Below are 14,108 nucleotides of genomic sequence, written 5' to 3'. Positions count from 1 at the left end.
TCCTCCTCCTCCTCCTTCCTCAGTATGATTCCGTGTGGACCTGCTGATCTGCTCATGCTCATCTGTGTTTGTTCCGCTTCCTGGACCACAAACATGTCTCGGTGCTGATATCTTCAAAGCCTCTTTCTGGTCCCGTCGTCCTCCTCCCATCATGCTGCAGGTCGGAGATGAAGTCGTTTATTTCTCGGCGGTTTTTCTGCTGGTGATGTTGGGAACCAGGAGCGCTACGGGGGCCTCTCTAGTTACTGCATTCCTGTACATTTTCATGATGATGTTCCGGTTCCCTCCGGTGCCAGCAGACCAGGCCGGCCGCGTCCTGCGGCCCAGGACTCCTTCGGGCGGCGTCCCGGTGGTGGCGCACCGCGGAGGATGCCACGACGCTCCGGAGAACACATTGGCAGCGATCAGGGAGGTCAGACTGTCGGGATGGAGACGAGGAGCTGTGCACGGACTTGTGTGGAAATGCATCTATGTGCTGTCAGATCTGATCATTACCGCAAATTATAACAATTCTTTTTTACATCCCAGTCAGATGAAGTCTGCCAGTCCCTGTCCCACTAGTTTATTGGACGTTGGTTTGCCATTATAAGGTCTTTTGTTGTAATTGTAAGGTTACTGAGAAAGCAGTGCGCATCCCCACATATCAAGCACCATGCACCCCACTGCATGTTTGATCAGTGTGTCTCTGGATAAGACCAGTACTACAGCAACACGTGATTGATATTTAGTCCACCTTTTTGCCTTTGATGAATGATTATATATTGAGTTACAGAGTAACTCAGTCTTTACTATTAATATCACTGTAAAAACATACATTAGTGAAGTAATTTGTTCTCTTGAGATTGTGAAATCAAATAATCATTTGTTGTAGCAGCCACACTGTACATTGTAGGATAAACAGGCACAAGTTATTTACTGACTGTTTCTATTATCTACATCTTTCATTTTACACATGGTGAAAGCACCTGTGGTCAGTTTACTGTTCAGGTCATGTCTTTGCCACACACCTTTAAACCCAGCATGAGAGTACTGATCCACTCCTGTAGTTGAAAATCCCACGACAAACAATATTTCTACTTGTCAATATACAGTATTTCCATTTAGCAAATGAAGCCATCTTCTTGTCCTTCGCTGTGATCTCCTCTTCTAGGCCAGTAGAAATGGGGCAACTGGAGTGGAGCTGGACCTGAGTTTCACAGCCGATGGAGTGCCCATACTGATGCACGACGAGACCGTGGACCGTACTACCAACGGCTCAGGGCCAGTTGGCAAACTGCAGTTTGTCCAGCTAAGGAGATTAGACGCTGCAGCTCGACACAGGCTGAAGTACACTTGTTATCAAACAATCACTTTAATTTGCCAAAGCGTGCGATTTCATGTCCCAATAAGTGGACTTTGGACTGTTTGTAAATACGCTGCACCTGATGTGAAATTTCTTCTCGGTAAAAACTTAGAGTTGCAGAAATGTAGCAGATATGTTACCATTTCAACAGTTTGGTACTCAGAGATTGAGCAGAAATTAGAAATTAGTAGATTTTTGAGACTCAAAAGGAACAGACAAACAGATTTTGGGAGATGTGAGGTTGAGACACAATTAATATCATCTCAGGTTTACCTCTAAAACATTGTTGTGGTTTTGTTTGTCTGAAGGAACAAGTTCATTGGAGAGAAGGTCCCAACTCTGCAGGAGGCAGTGGAGGAATGCATCAAACACCAGCTGACCATCTTCATTGATGTCAGAGGTCAACCTGATAAGGTTCTGACCTGTCATGCATATTCCTAACTATCTATCTATCTAACAATAGCACACAGTGACAGTAATTCTCATAAACATGGATGGAATATGTTTTCTTCTCCTTCAGGCTGCATCAGCGCTTCATGCTATGTATAAGAAGTTCCCCGTCCTTTATAATTCCAGCATTGTTTCCTCTTTTGAACCCAAAGTCATCTACAAGGTAACACAAATACAAACAAATCTAGATAAGGCAGAAACTGAAATGGATTTCTGGTTTAACAGGGATGTTTTATACTGACCCCTGACCTTTGTGGTCCACAGATGCGTCAGACTGATCCCAACGTGGTCACAGCTCTCACCCATCGGCCCTGGAGACTGAGCCGTTTTAGCAATGGCACTCTTCGGCCCTTGTCAACATGGGGTCAGCTGTGGACCGGTGCGCTAGACGTCTTGTTAGACTGGGCCCTCCACCACATACTGTGGAAGCTCTGTGGCGTCTCTGCGATCCTCATGCATAAAGACTTCATCTCGCTGTGGGTCAAATTTAATTTTTGTAGAACTGCAGCTGGAACTACCAGGTTGCAAAATTGTTTGACGCTATTTGTTGCAGTGTTGGTAGCATTTTCATTGATGTCGAGACACATGAAACAATCAGACACAGAAAAATGTCGACACTGGGTTCATAACTTATGGTGACTGGTCATGAGGTGACCTTTCATTTCAGAAGTCATAAAGCTTGAGAACCACTGATCTGCATCATACAATGCTAAATGTTTTTTCTGCTTCTTGTCAGAGACTACGTTCAGTACTGGGCAGAGCGCGGTGTGGTGGTTGGAGCCTGGACTGTTAACACCGCTGTGGAGAAACGCTACTATCAAAACCTGCTGAAGATCAGTTACATCACTGACAGTCTGCTGGACTGTGATCCGCACTGCTGAATGATCACACACACACACACACACACACACAGCAGGTCAAGATACACAGGGTTCACAGTTTTTGTCCTTTCATCTGTTTCAACATTTCCCAGTTTCTTGACTTTATAAAGAACATAAAGCCTAAAATTTGCACAAGAGGTTCAATTTATGGAGGAAGATATTTGGTGCTAACTGTCTCTGTAGGGCCACAGAAGCACCCAATCTTTAAAGAAATATAACTACATTTTACCATAGATGTAAGAATATATTATCTGTAGCTGGCATACAGATGATTTTCCTGTAAATCTACAGTCACATTAAACTACAAGGACCCAACTGTGTTCTTGTTTGTTCTTAAAATACCAACAGCAAAACCTCCAACTCATCTGAACAAGGGATTAGGCTCAATCTACTTTAAAGATCCTTTGTACCTTCTGTTCTGATCTTTCCGAGGCTTTGTTGTCCTTTTAAAGAGACACCAATTTAACTAAATTACACAAACTGACATTGAACCAACTCCTGTCCAGATGACATTTGATGGTTTGATCGGTAAAAGTCAGTTTTATATGTACAGAATATATCTGTTAGATTTTCTGTAAATTCCATCATCACACGTCCAATGCTGCTTTAGGAATCCTACATGATGCTAGAAATATAACTTAGAAGAAGAATGGCCTTCCTTTTTATTATATAGTAGGAGTATATGGGAATTTCCTTTGTATAATTGCTGTTAAAAAAGTCCAAAATCAAAAAGTGATATACTGAAGCACGGTTGCCATGTAAGCTGAGTTGTGTGTAAATATAGTTGCGTTGCACACCTGTGTGTACTGTCAACACAACAATGTTGGGTAAATATGGTCGGGGTTAATTAGAGAAACGGAAGAAGAACTCAGTTTGAATGAATTATTGAACAAATGTAACTAAATTAATTGTTATTTTAATTAGTTGTTAATTGTTAGTTAAATTAATTTATGTTGTGCCAAACAGTGGAATAACAAAGGAGGGAGGTGGTATCCAGAATCAAACAGGTATCAAACTGATTCGATTGGACATTTGTGGAATTACTTACTAAGATTCACTGATTAGATGTGAATGAGAAAGGTTTAATAACACAATATCATCACATTAACATCTCTAGCCGGTGGCGCTTTGAGCCTGGTCGTGATCCAGGGACAGTGTCTCTTTAAAGCGCCCGGGGAGGCGTGTGTCGAGTGCTGCTGCGCGTTGACGGTGCGCGTCCAATGTCTTATGAATGACAACCACTGTTTCAAGTTGTGTGACATTGTGGCGCTACAGGGCACATCAGCAGCAAAGGCTCCGACTTTATCTGTGTGGACAGCTCGACAGAGGCGGCAGGTGAACGCGGTGTTTGTGGCTCAGCTGCGTCCTGGCTGATGGTTTTACGCGCGGAGGAGCGAGGCGCAGCTTTTCGTTTCATGTGTTGTTACTGTGCCAAAAAGCCTTTTTTTTTTTTTTTCCCAGTCAGCTCAGTGGATTTTGCAGGGACTCCAACCTTGCTCAGCTTGTCAGCTGAAATTTCACCTCATCAGCTTTTGGAGAGACGCTTCTCGGTTTCATATCAGGCGAATTGATCCTTTAAAAGTAGCTCTCCTCCAACTGTGTCCGCTCCAGCTGGATTCTGCCTCAAAGTGCTGAAACAGAAAGTTCACAGGTGACTTCTTGCGCGCATGATGTACACAATCACAAGAGGTCCCAGCAAACTGGTGACTCAGCGACGCACAGGTGAGACTTTCACATGCTTTTATAAATCGACCCCACATCGGTCTGTTTGGAAAATTGATTTGAAAATTTATCCTTTTCTCTTCTTCTACAGGGCCTACGCAGCAGCTGGAGAACAAAATAAACGACTTTAAGCACAAACAAACGTCCTGGAGTTTGCCTGGGTAAGTTATCAACTTCTGAAGAGACACGTGTGATGAAAAAGTGATCGCGACAGTATTTGTAATGTTCTTTATTGTTTGGGTGCGTGTGTCCTAAACGTCTGGTTAATTTTCTGATCAGACAAAGTGATTCAGATGAACTATGTGAGGTAAAGTTGATTAAATATATGAGCGAATGGCAGATCTGAAAGCAGTGGACGTCATCAGCTTGAGACAGACGGCGTGGGAGGAAGGTGAAGGTGGTGGTGGTGGTGGGGGGGTCGGGACTGTGAGACCTTTACAGGCTGTAAACGTTAAAAAAAAAACAAAGAGGACACTCGTATATGTCGATCTACATATGTTGTATATATTTACGCCCAAGGACCAACACCATGTGCGACTGGCACCATGTGACTGGACGGAAAAGTGCAGTTGATGTGAATTTACGCAGTAGTTTGATGAGTGTGTGGCAGGACTGAAGTCCCAGAGAGTATCTGAGCAAACCCTGCACATGTCGCAGCGATCTGCAGCTCAGGGATTTCACACAGCTTCCCCCAAGGCTCGCTCAGTGTGCAGGAGTGTTTTCATGCCTTTGAACCAGCCACAGTGTGTGTGACCTTGTGGGAAGGCGTGGTGACACATGTTCCTCCATTCAGCTGTTGCAATCTCTGCCCCCCCTCAACTGTTTGCTTTTACAAAATTCCCTGCTGAGAAATGAGAAACTTGATCATGCGTTTTTGAAAATGATTCTAACATGTTTTTGTCCCCCTCCCTACCCATCAGCCTTCCTGCACCCAAGATTGTTTTCAACCGTCTCAATGGTAAAAAGTACCACCCCCCCGGTTTGACTGTGCCAGCAGGTGACCAACACGAAGAGGCTTTCACCCCCGCACATGAGGAAAACGTCAAGTTCGTCTACGAGGGTAAGGCGTGAGTGGAGAAATGAGACTTACTGGAGGCCTGAGAGTGACATTGTTTTACTATCAGAGTTTATAAGAATTGCCCCCCACCCTCACAGCTGCTCTGTCACTGATAGCCATGGCAGGCACACCCACGTATCAAGCTTCTCATGCCCCTCGCTGGCACACCTACTGAGGAAAACGGCACTTTTGGCTTTAACTTGAATCCACCAGCCACTTGGAAAGAGACTTGTGTTCTGCTTTGAGGAAGGACGACAAAGGCTACTGACAGGATCAGTGGTTTCTCTGGGGTTCTGGGTGAAACTCGACACAATGACCCAGTTTTACAGTGTGTTGCTCTTTCTAACGTTTCTAACAGGCTCATTCAGTCTCCAGGAGACTTCATTTGGCTTAAGCTCATGGTTTCTGTCTCCTGGCATTGAAGCTCCGCTAGAGCAGCTCATAAACAACTTCAGTCACCTTGTCGTTGAGTGGACAAGGACACACACAGCGTAGGGCCCGGCCTCCCTTCTGAGAGAGATTGCTTTTATTGTTTATTGTATATTTGTGGTAGAGCCTGGGCTGCACTGACTGACTGAGTTGTTGTCTTCTCAGCTTGGCAAGAAGTGGTGCAGCAGGAGCAGGGTCCACACCAGGGGCCAGAGGAGGCCCAGAGAGCAGTCCACTACAGAGAACCCACTCCGAGCCCACACATGGACAGTAAGCCTTTACAGCCTTTCCTCAGTCTCCCAGTTGATGCTATTCTGTCCTCAAGCTGCTCATGTTTTCAGGTTACTAGTCTGCATTTTTAAATATGTTACAGCTATGAAAAAAATAGTATCTCGTTATGACGGGGCCATTTGCCCTTTCATAATGAGATACTGAACCTGATAGTTTTTTCTTTGAGATAGAGTAACTTCACACATATACTTACTGTAACCTGGAGCCCAGGTTGGATCTCTGAATCACAGCCAGCCAACTAAAGATTAGTGAATCTGTGCTCTGATCCTTTCAGCTGCAAGGTCGCAAGCAGAGGTCAAGGGCCTGTCCCTATTCACTGTCCAAGTGAGATGTGCTGTTAACACATTTAATTAAAGTTGTTAATACAGCTCTGTTGTTGTCTGTAGTATAATGCTGTAGTGTCTTAAATTTTAAAATCCAAACAATTTAAGAGATAGTAACAGATTTATTAACCATTTAAGTGCTGCTGTTTCACGCTGTGGCCGCTAGAGGGCAGTGACGTAAACACGGGCCAACTGTCGTAAAGAGCATTATAACACAAATATACATCCGGTCAAAACTACCAAAATAAATCCATCAAGCCTCATCGTCGACAAGTTTTATTTAGTACACATTATGATGGAGAACAGATCCGTCAGTTTTATGGTAACCCCCGTTTGCAGTGAGGTAATAGAAACGCTATTAAGTAAATTCATATAAGAATACTACATTGAACTTTAATGACAACAGAAAATGTGCACTTTTATTTGTATATGTATGAATAATCATTTATTTCTTGTTCTAAGACTTTGTGCCCATTGACTTGGATGAATGGTGGGCCCAGCGCTTTCTAGCCAACATATCCTGACCTTTTCCTGGGATTTGTGGGTGCTGATGGACAGTCAGTCATCTGACGCAGGATGGCACGCAGAGGAGAGGATCCTGTGAGTAGCAGCTCTAATGGCTCAGAGACAAGGTTCAAGTGGACAGACGGTGCTGGGACACTGACATAGTGACCAGAAAATCACTTTGTTAAAATCACAAGATTTTAACATTGCATCCAACACTAACTACTCAGCGTGCAACCGACAGCACGCTGGAGGATGATGTCTTGAAGCTTTTGGCATTTACCTGCCCTCGCAGCAGGGTGTTAAGTTACTTTGAAATGCAGTAAAATTGTATTTTTAAAAAGCTCTGGGTTTTGCATCTTTTTTCTTTTACTGTCACGGTTTATTCTTGTCAATGTTGAAGCAAAACAGGACACTGCCAGTGGCCCCACAAATGCTTATACAGTATTTTAAATGACTAAGATATTCACAGGTATTCAACCTGTTGAAAATCAATGTATGACCACACTTCATACGTCACATTTGCAACCTGACTGTAGAAAAACAAACCATTTTTCAGTTGAGTTCAAATATATTTCATCACATTAATTCCTGCCACGTTTCAGGTACTTCTTATAAAATATTAAATAAGGTTGGAAAAAGATGAAACATATGATAATGAGAAAGTGAACATTCACAACTCTCAGTATTTAGTGCATGATCAGTCTTTTACAGTCGGTGTAACCCTGACCTTCATGACTAGCTCTATAGCATCCATCTAAGCAATATAACCAAAATATGAAACTGTTGCTGAAATAGTGCTGAACAGAGAACATAAAGATGTAGAAGTGTTGATGGAAAAGCTCTGCAGCTGGTGTTAGCAGTTCACGTTTCTCTGACTCTTTGTGTTCTCCACAAGGGGGAAGGAATAAAGTACTCCAGATGGGACAGAAATCTGATTTGTATGGCTCCTGATGAACATAGGCCCGTAATGCTCTTCAGATACTGTCGTTCGCCTGGTTTGTAGGCCCTTCAGCTTAAACACTCTAGTATACAGACGACCACATCAGAGCCGAGGCTGAACTGTTCATGTCTGCACAGAGATCTCAGTGCTTTTCCAGAGCTTTAGACAGCAGATCATTCAAGCGTGAAACCATTGGTCGGGGATCATCATTCAGGCCTGCTGTGATCATGGCGTTGTCATAGATCTGAAAAACATACAGAGATTTAAAAAAAAAAAAAAAGGTAAATATTTAGTGCTAGTAGGAGGAATTACATCAATAAACACATGATTAAGTAACATCTGAGTCTTAAACTAGATCAAGTACAAACAAAGGCCAAGTAAACACTGAGAAGCCATGGAACCATGTGTACTCTAATACAGGGGTCCCAACCATAGGTAAAAGAAAAACAAAGCAACTATTAAATGTTAAACAAGAGAAAAAGGCTCACTGCATTATAAGAGGCTTGTTCTTGTTCAAAACTATTATTGCACATCCAGCTCTGACCCACATTACCTGCTCCAGCAGCAGTCCAGCCAGTTCAGAGTTTGTGTCCTTCAGTGCGTGCAACTTCTTAATCAGATCATGCCTACCAGATGATGGAAGAACAAGACAGTGAGAGCTGGACTCAAACTTGCATTATTTAAAGATTGTTTTTCTTCTTCATCTAAAATCTGTTGCACCACACACACACACACACCCTCTCTCTCTCACCCTGCATTGATCTCCAGTGTGGGCTGCAGAATCTGAGCTCGCTCTTCTGCAGTGCGTGCCAGCTGCTGGGTGCGGAGAAAGTGGCGAGCAGCACCCATTTCCAGCACCGTGATCATGGCTGGGTGGGTGTCAAGGCGAGGAGTCAGCTGTCGGTCAGGGAAGAAAATGTATTATACAAGATGTCTATCAGACTGGATTGGAACTGATTCCTTGTCAGGAAAACAACGCCTTAAATCTAAGTAGAATTTTAGTTCATTAACCAGTGGAAACTACCTTATAAACATCAAGGAATCAAAGAGCCGCACTAGTCTCATCATTACCTTTATGTTGGTGACTCTGGGACCCAGAGCATTCCTCATCCAGGCCATGAGGTCATCAGCCTGCTCCTGTGTCAGACGCTCAGATGCTGCAGAGAAAACACACAACAAAAAAACATTAACGCGCTGTAATTGAATTTATTACAACAAGAGGTGTTAAGCTACAAATCTGAGACAGAAGCTGACCAGGTTTGGTGTCCTCGAACTTCTCCTCCTTGTAGTGATCCACCACAATGTCGGTCTCCACTGAGATCAGCTTCTTCTTGTCAAACTCTCTGAGATGGAGCAGGGTCAGCTCGTCAAACTGTTCGTAGCAGAAAAGCACCTGTACACAGAGAAAAAGACATTTTCAGTGGATTTTTCATTGATATTGTCAGTTTTTAGTGTTTCTCATTAATAAATCCACTTAAAAAGAACAAGACCAACATAAAGCAAAACCAATCCCATCATAAAATGACATCATTAAACAAATTTGTTTGTGTTACATTCACACTGAGAGATATATCTTCTTTTTTAAATCCTAAAATGTTTGGTATATCTGATTTGGGTTTGGGAATATTGGGGTACATGGCCCAAGACGCTCAATGGTTCTAATAACTACCACTCACCTCCATGTCTTTCTGTTTCATGGCCTCATAGTAGGGGGAATGCTCAGCAAGATGACGGTTAGGAGCACACAAGTAGTAGATGTTGCGAGTACCAGCCTTCATGCGTGAGGCGTACTCTATTAGATTGGTCTGCTGCCCCGCCGGCAGTGCAGAGGATTCATACCGCAGCAGCTTTGCAATATCCTCCTATACAGAGACAAAGTCAAAGGGGGCTGCTGCTGTTAACAATATCTTTCTGCTGCTTTAAAAGCTGGTTTCTCATTCAAACCGTCAAACAGTAATGACATTTTGTGAAAACTCTTAAAAAAGTGATAGAAAGTTGTTTTCATATTTAGTTTCCCTTTGAAAGACAAAAATTGTCACCTTGACATCTTGTTCCTGGGTGGTGACGATGCCCTCCCTCATGAAGAGGCCATAGTCTTCAAAGAACTTGTTATACTTCTCTGGTTCCTTCTTGCTCTGGTCCAGCAGGAAGCGGATCACCCTCTGCTGCAGAACATCACGAAGCTTCCTGAAGAGAGGTGAAAATATTGGAGTAAAAGTTAAAAAGCAATGAACTGAAGTTAAACAAATATATTTTAATAAATATATTTTATACATAATATATGTTTCACACATGTAAAAGGGAAATGATTACGTCTAAGACAAAGACAGTAAGGTGCAATACTGGTGTTGTACCTGATGAGGGCACTCTCCTGCAGCAGCTCTCTGCTCAGGTTCAGAGGGATGTCCTCACTGTCCACCACACCTGCACACAGTGTTTAATTGTTTTTGTATCGTTTCATAAAATAATGCAGGCAAAAACTGAGTAAAAACAAGCAGCTCCATAAGGAGCAGATGGAGGAAGTTGAGAGGATCCAGACCTCGGAGGAAGCGCAGCCATTTGGGCAGGATGTCAGTGGCTTTGGTCTGGATCAGGACCTTCCTGCTGTACAGAGCCACACTGGAGCCCATCTCTCTGCTCACGTCAAACATGCTCGGCTTCTGTTGACAAATTATTCATCACACACATTACAACTTCACATTGTTCACTGCCACCCACAACAAAGATTACAGTGTCACTAATGTGCATCACATCACTGTGCACAAAAAAAACTCAAACTTGCTGTCCTGAGTTACTCACCGCATCAGGGACATAGAAGATGCTTCGGATGTTAACTGGGGCGTCAGCGCGGTAATGCAGCGTATAGCGAGGCTTGTCATAGGCCTGAGCAACATAACGGTAGAACTCCTCATGCTGCCAGTCGCTAATCTCCTTAGGGTCCATCATCCACAAGGCCTGAAAGGAAACAGGTTAAACAACCATTATAAAAGTGAAGTCCTCTGGTCGCATTATAGCCCACATCTATGAATCGATTATTTATTCTGGTAGCCAAAACATACTTTTAGAAACAAATGCACATTTACAAACTGCATCAAAACACCTGAGGCAGATTTCATATAATGTGTATAATGTGTGTTTCTGGATATATACATATTTATTGTGGATCAGTATTGCTGGGGTTGTTTAAAGTTAAAGAGTGTCTACTACACTAGTTCAATGAGATGCTGGATTAAAGCAGAATCAGAGCAATTTACCTGCAGGGTGTTGAGTCGCCGTCCATTAAGGAAGATGGGGAAGCTCACAAAGTTACTGTACTTTGTTATGACCTCTGAAAAAGAAACAACAGCTTGTAATCTTATGGAGGGATGCATATTTTGTTTCATCACGTTTATTGTTTAGCCATTGAAGCATCTCGGTTAGTTATACCTTTAACTCTGTCCTCAGAAGAAAACTCCTTGCACTCATTTTTGAGGTGCAGCACAATCTTTGTTCCCTGTTGAACTCCACTGGCTTCAGCAATCTCAAAAACTCCAGAGCTGAGGGAGACAATAAACAGTTACATCTGGTTATATTCAGACAGACTTAAAAATACATGTGTTCATCTGCTGCAGAATCAAATCCGGCATCTTTATTCTTCCCATCTTCTTAAGATTAAAACTGCTCCTATACCACCCCCCTCCCTTCCTCTTACCCATCTGAGGACCACTTGTATCCAGGTGCACCAGGTTCAGCAGAGCGAGAGTAGACGTCAACGCAGTCAGAGACCATGAAGGCAGAGTAAAATCCAACTCCAAACTGACCAATGATGGTGCTGCTGGCCTCTGCCTGGTTCTGCAGAGCATCCAAAAATGCCTTTGAACCCGAGCGAGCAATAGTTCCCAGGTTGGCCACCAGCTCCTCTTGGTTCATCCCCACTCCAGTGTCCTGTTGGAAAACAAAGAATCCACATGATTAAAGTTCCTGGAACTGATCATTTTACCTTTAAACTGTGATAAATGGAGGAACTCATCCTGTAAAGTAGGAAGAGAACAGCAGAAACAAAAACAGAACCTAAAACAAGGGTAAAACATAACACTAATATCAGGCATCTAAAACTAGAATTACCGCAGGGCAGTCATGTGTCTCCGCCGACTAGTGCAGTTATCATTTAAATGCAGCAGACTGCACAACACCATGGACTAACAGGCTACATATGGCCACCAAAATGTAAACAATTCATCACAAAATCAAGTGGACGGTTGTGTCAAATTTTAAGAAATTCTTGTTCCTTGGATATCGCATTCACAAGAATTGGGCAGCTGTACGGATGTACAGATAGACAACAAAAAAACATGATACCTCCAGCCCTGGCTATCGCAGAAGCATATGTAATTAAAGCAGTTTAAACAACTTTCACACGTGATAGTACCTGAATGGTGAAGGTGCCTTTGGCAGCATCCGTTTGCAGGTGGATCTCCATTGGGGCTGTTTCACCTCCTGCTGTGATTAGTTTATGACGCAATTTTTCCAAAGCATCACTGCCATTGGAGATCAGCTCTCTGATAAACACCTGGTGGATTGAGAAAGAAGCAGGAAATGTTATCAGTTAAAAGTTATCATAACTCATCAAATTATCAGTTGAGTTAATAAAATATTGTCCTCTCCTAAAAACTCTTCTTCTCACCTCTTTCTCCGAGTACAAGGACCTGGCAACAATATCCAGCAGCTTTTTTGTTTCAGCTTGAAATTCATGTTTGGAGAGGTTACCTGGATAATTGAGTGAACAGCAACAATAACATTAGGTAAAATGTGACAAATTATCACATGAGCCATAAAATTCAAAGAGAATTACATCTGCAGCAGTTCCGGCACCTTGCACTGATTCTGTGTCACTGATAATGGTGTGTAGGGGCTCCTCTTCAGGCTCTTTCTCTACCTCCTGGGTGCTGTAGTAAGACTGTTGGCTGAAACCAAGGCTGGAGCGCTGAGAGCTCCAAACTCTGGGTTGGCTGCTCCACCTGTGCTGCAGTCCAGGCTTCAAGTCTGGTGACAAAAAGAATGCTACATTACAAGGCAGCTCTGGCACTGAATTTTTGTTTTTTGCGTCTTAAAGTGGGCATAGAAATCATGATGTGTATTATTCAGGATTAGGCAACCTAAAGAAAATTAATCAATAATAGATTTAATAATCTGTTACACATTCTGAGTAGTCCTATTTAGCAGAAGAATAACAAATGCTCTGATTTCAGCAAGTCATATATGTATTTTTTCTGGTTTTCTTAGTATTCCAAATCAGTAAACTCAACTCAGCTGCGTTGTGGACTGTGGGCATTTAACCTTGACGTCTCTAACAGAGGAGTGTGCTCATCTCTGTACTTCAGCCACCTAAGATGCAAGCAAATTACACTCTACCAATGAGACTATGGGTCTTAAATTAAAATGAGTATTTTTAAGCCTGATCAAGAAATCAGATTTTAATAAAACTTACATGGTTACATGTGTGCTGTGCAGGTTAAAGCATATGACTATTAATTTGATCCTTCACATGGAGGATGGATTCAGATCTTTCTCAGGTTCCTTTTCTTGAAATAAGATCACCACTGAACAGAGGTTCATGGAAAGTACTGGAAATATATATAATATTGTCCTTTTGTAACATTTAAGACACCTAATTGTTTGTGTCTACAATGTCTGCTTCACACAGATGAAGGACAGAGTATGAGTCATGAAAAATAAAGAGTTTCTACACAGACCCTAAGGAGATAGAAACCTTAACATTTACGGGGTCATACGAACAAAACAATATTGTAATTAAGTTTATTTAGGATTTGATTAGATCCTGAATTGCATGAACTTCTTCTACTACTACTGCTGCTGCTGCTGCTGGTGTCATTAGAAAGATGTTCGAGTGCAGCAGTTCACTTGTAAATTAGCCGGCTATGCTAACTCAGCTAGCTAACAAACATGGCTTACCTCCAGTCAAGAAGCGGGAGACAGTTCTGTTGTTCAGTCCTGGTGCACATGACAGCAGCCGAGAGTTGGCCCTTTGAGAGGCACTGAGAGCGAACCGAGCCAGGCCGAGACAGCGGGACATGTTGACTGACGAGACGAGAAAACCACAGGTCACCCGACACAGAGGGGACACACGCTGAACGACGGTGCAGGCAGGACCCGCGGCTGCGCCTTG

At 42.9% G+C, this 14,108-nt stretch overlaps 3 protein-coding genes across 5 annotated transcripts; 2 read left to right on the top strand and 1 right to left on the bottom strand.

Moving 5' to 3' along the window:
* Positions 1-35: 35 nt before the first annotated feature.
* Positions 36-3,778, top strand: LOC113156850 (glycerophosphodiester phosphodiesterase 1-like). Of its 3 annotated transcripts, none has more exons than XM_026352245.1 (6): positions 36-412; positions 1,151-1,326; positions 1,651-1,756; positions 1,863-1,955; positions 2,057-2,268; positions 2,529-3,778. In XM_026352245.1, exons 1-6 carry the CDS (start codon positions 152-154, stop codon positions 2,671-2,673), a joined length of 993 nt encoding a protein of 330 aa, XP_026208030.1. In that variant the 5' UTR covers positions 36-151; the 3' UTR covers positions 2,674-3,778. The 3 variants fall into 3 exon arrangements, with proteins under 3 accessions (XP_026208030.1, XP_026208021.1, XP_026208013.1); XM_026352236.1 differs by having other exon boundaries at positions 36-454; XM_026352228.1 differs by having other exon boundaries at positions 36-472.
* Positions 3,779-3,941: 163 nt separating this feature from the next.
* On the top strand, positions 3,942-7,421 carry LOC113156866 (MAPK regulated corepressor interacting protein 2-like). Its single transcript, XM_026352258.2, has 5 exons — positions 3,942-4,395; positions 4,487-4,556; positions 5,316-5,455; positions 6,047-6,151; positions 6,958-7,421. Exons 1-5 carry the CDS (start codon positions 4,341-4,343, stop codon positions 7,017-7,019), a joined length of 432 nt encoding a protein of 143 aa, XP_026208043.1. The 5' UTR covers positions 3,942-4,340; the 3' UTR covers positions 7,020-7,421.
* Positions 7,422-7,550: 129 nt separating this feature from the next.
* trap1 (TNF receptor-associated protein 1) lies at positions 7,551-14,092 on the bottom strand. Its single transcript, XM_026352216.1, has 17 exons — positions 13,895-14,092; positions 12,794-12,964; positions 12,606-12,688; positions 12,351-12,491; positions 11,634-11,866; positions 11,369-11,478; positions 11,197-11,270; positions 10,742-10,897; positions 10,482-10,602; positions 10,297-10,366; positions 9,982-10,129; positions 9,619-9,804; positions 9,197-9,335; positions 9,014-9,099; positions 8,694-8,839; positions 8,496-8,568; positions 7,551-8,186 (listed from the first exon to the last, which is right to left on the bottom strand). Exons 1-17 carry the CDS (start codon positions 14,013-14,015, stop codon positions 8,085-8,087), a joined length of 2,160 nt encoding a protein of 719 aa, XP_026208001.1. The 5' UTR covers positions 14,016-14,092; the 3' UTR covers positions 7,551-8,084.
* Positions 14,093-14,108: the final 16 nt, after the last annotated feature.

This window comes from Anabas testudineus, chromosome 8 (assembly GCF_900324465.2).
Source record: "Anabas testudineus chromosome 8, fAnaTes1.2, whole genome shotgun sequence".
Taxonomy (NCBI): Eukaryota; Metazoa; Chordata; class Actinopteri; order Anabantiformes; family Anabantidae; genus Anabas; species Anabas testudineus.
The sequence above is the reverse complement of the archived record's forward strand: the minus strand, read 5'-3'. Positions and strand labels throughout refer to the sequence as shown.

Bases quoted from the DNA above. Each gene is read 5' to 3' on its own strand.
- trap1 (XM_026352216.1), bottom strand. From the start codon at position 14,015: ATGTCCCGCTGTCTCGGCCTGGCTCGGTTCGCTCTCAGTGCCTCTCAA. The intron at 12,492-12,605 runs GTGAGAAGAAGA...TCAATCCACCAG, and splicing joins CCTTGTACTCGGAGAAAGAG to GTGTTTATCAGAGAGCTGAT. The intron at 8,569-8,693 runs GTGAGAGAGAGA...ATCATCTGGTAG, and splicing joins ACACTGGAGATCAATGCAGG to GCATGATCTGATTAAGAAGT.
- LOC113156866 (XM_026352258.2), top strand. From the start codon at position 4,341: ATGATGTACACAATCACAAGAGGTCCCAGCAAACTGGTGACTCAGCGA. The intron at 4,396-4,486 runs GTGAGACTTTCA...CTTCTTCTACAG, and splicing joins GGTGACTCAGCGACGCACAG to GGCCTACGCAGCAGCTGGAG. The intron at 5,456-6,046 runs GTAAGGCGTGAG...TTGTCTTCTCAG, and splicing joins CGTCAAGTTCGTCTACGAGG to CTTGGCAAGAAGTGGTGCAG.
- LOC113156850 (XM_026352228.1), top strand. From the start codon at position 152: ATGCTGCAGGTCGGAGATGAAGTCGTTTATTTCTCGGCGGTTTTTCTG. The intron at 473-1,150 runs GTGCTGTCAGAT...CTCCTCTTCTAG, and splicing joins TTGTGTGGAAATGCATCTAT to GCCAGTAGAAATGGGGCAAC. The intron at 1,757-1,862 runs GTTCTGACCTGT...CTTCTCCTTCAG, and splicing joins TCAGAGGTCAACCTGATAAG to GCTGCATCAGCGCTTCATGC.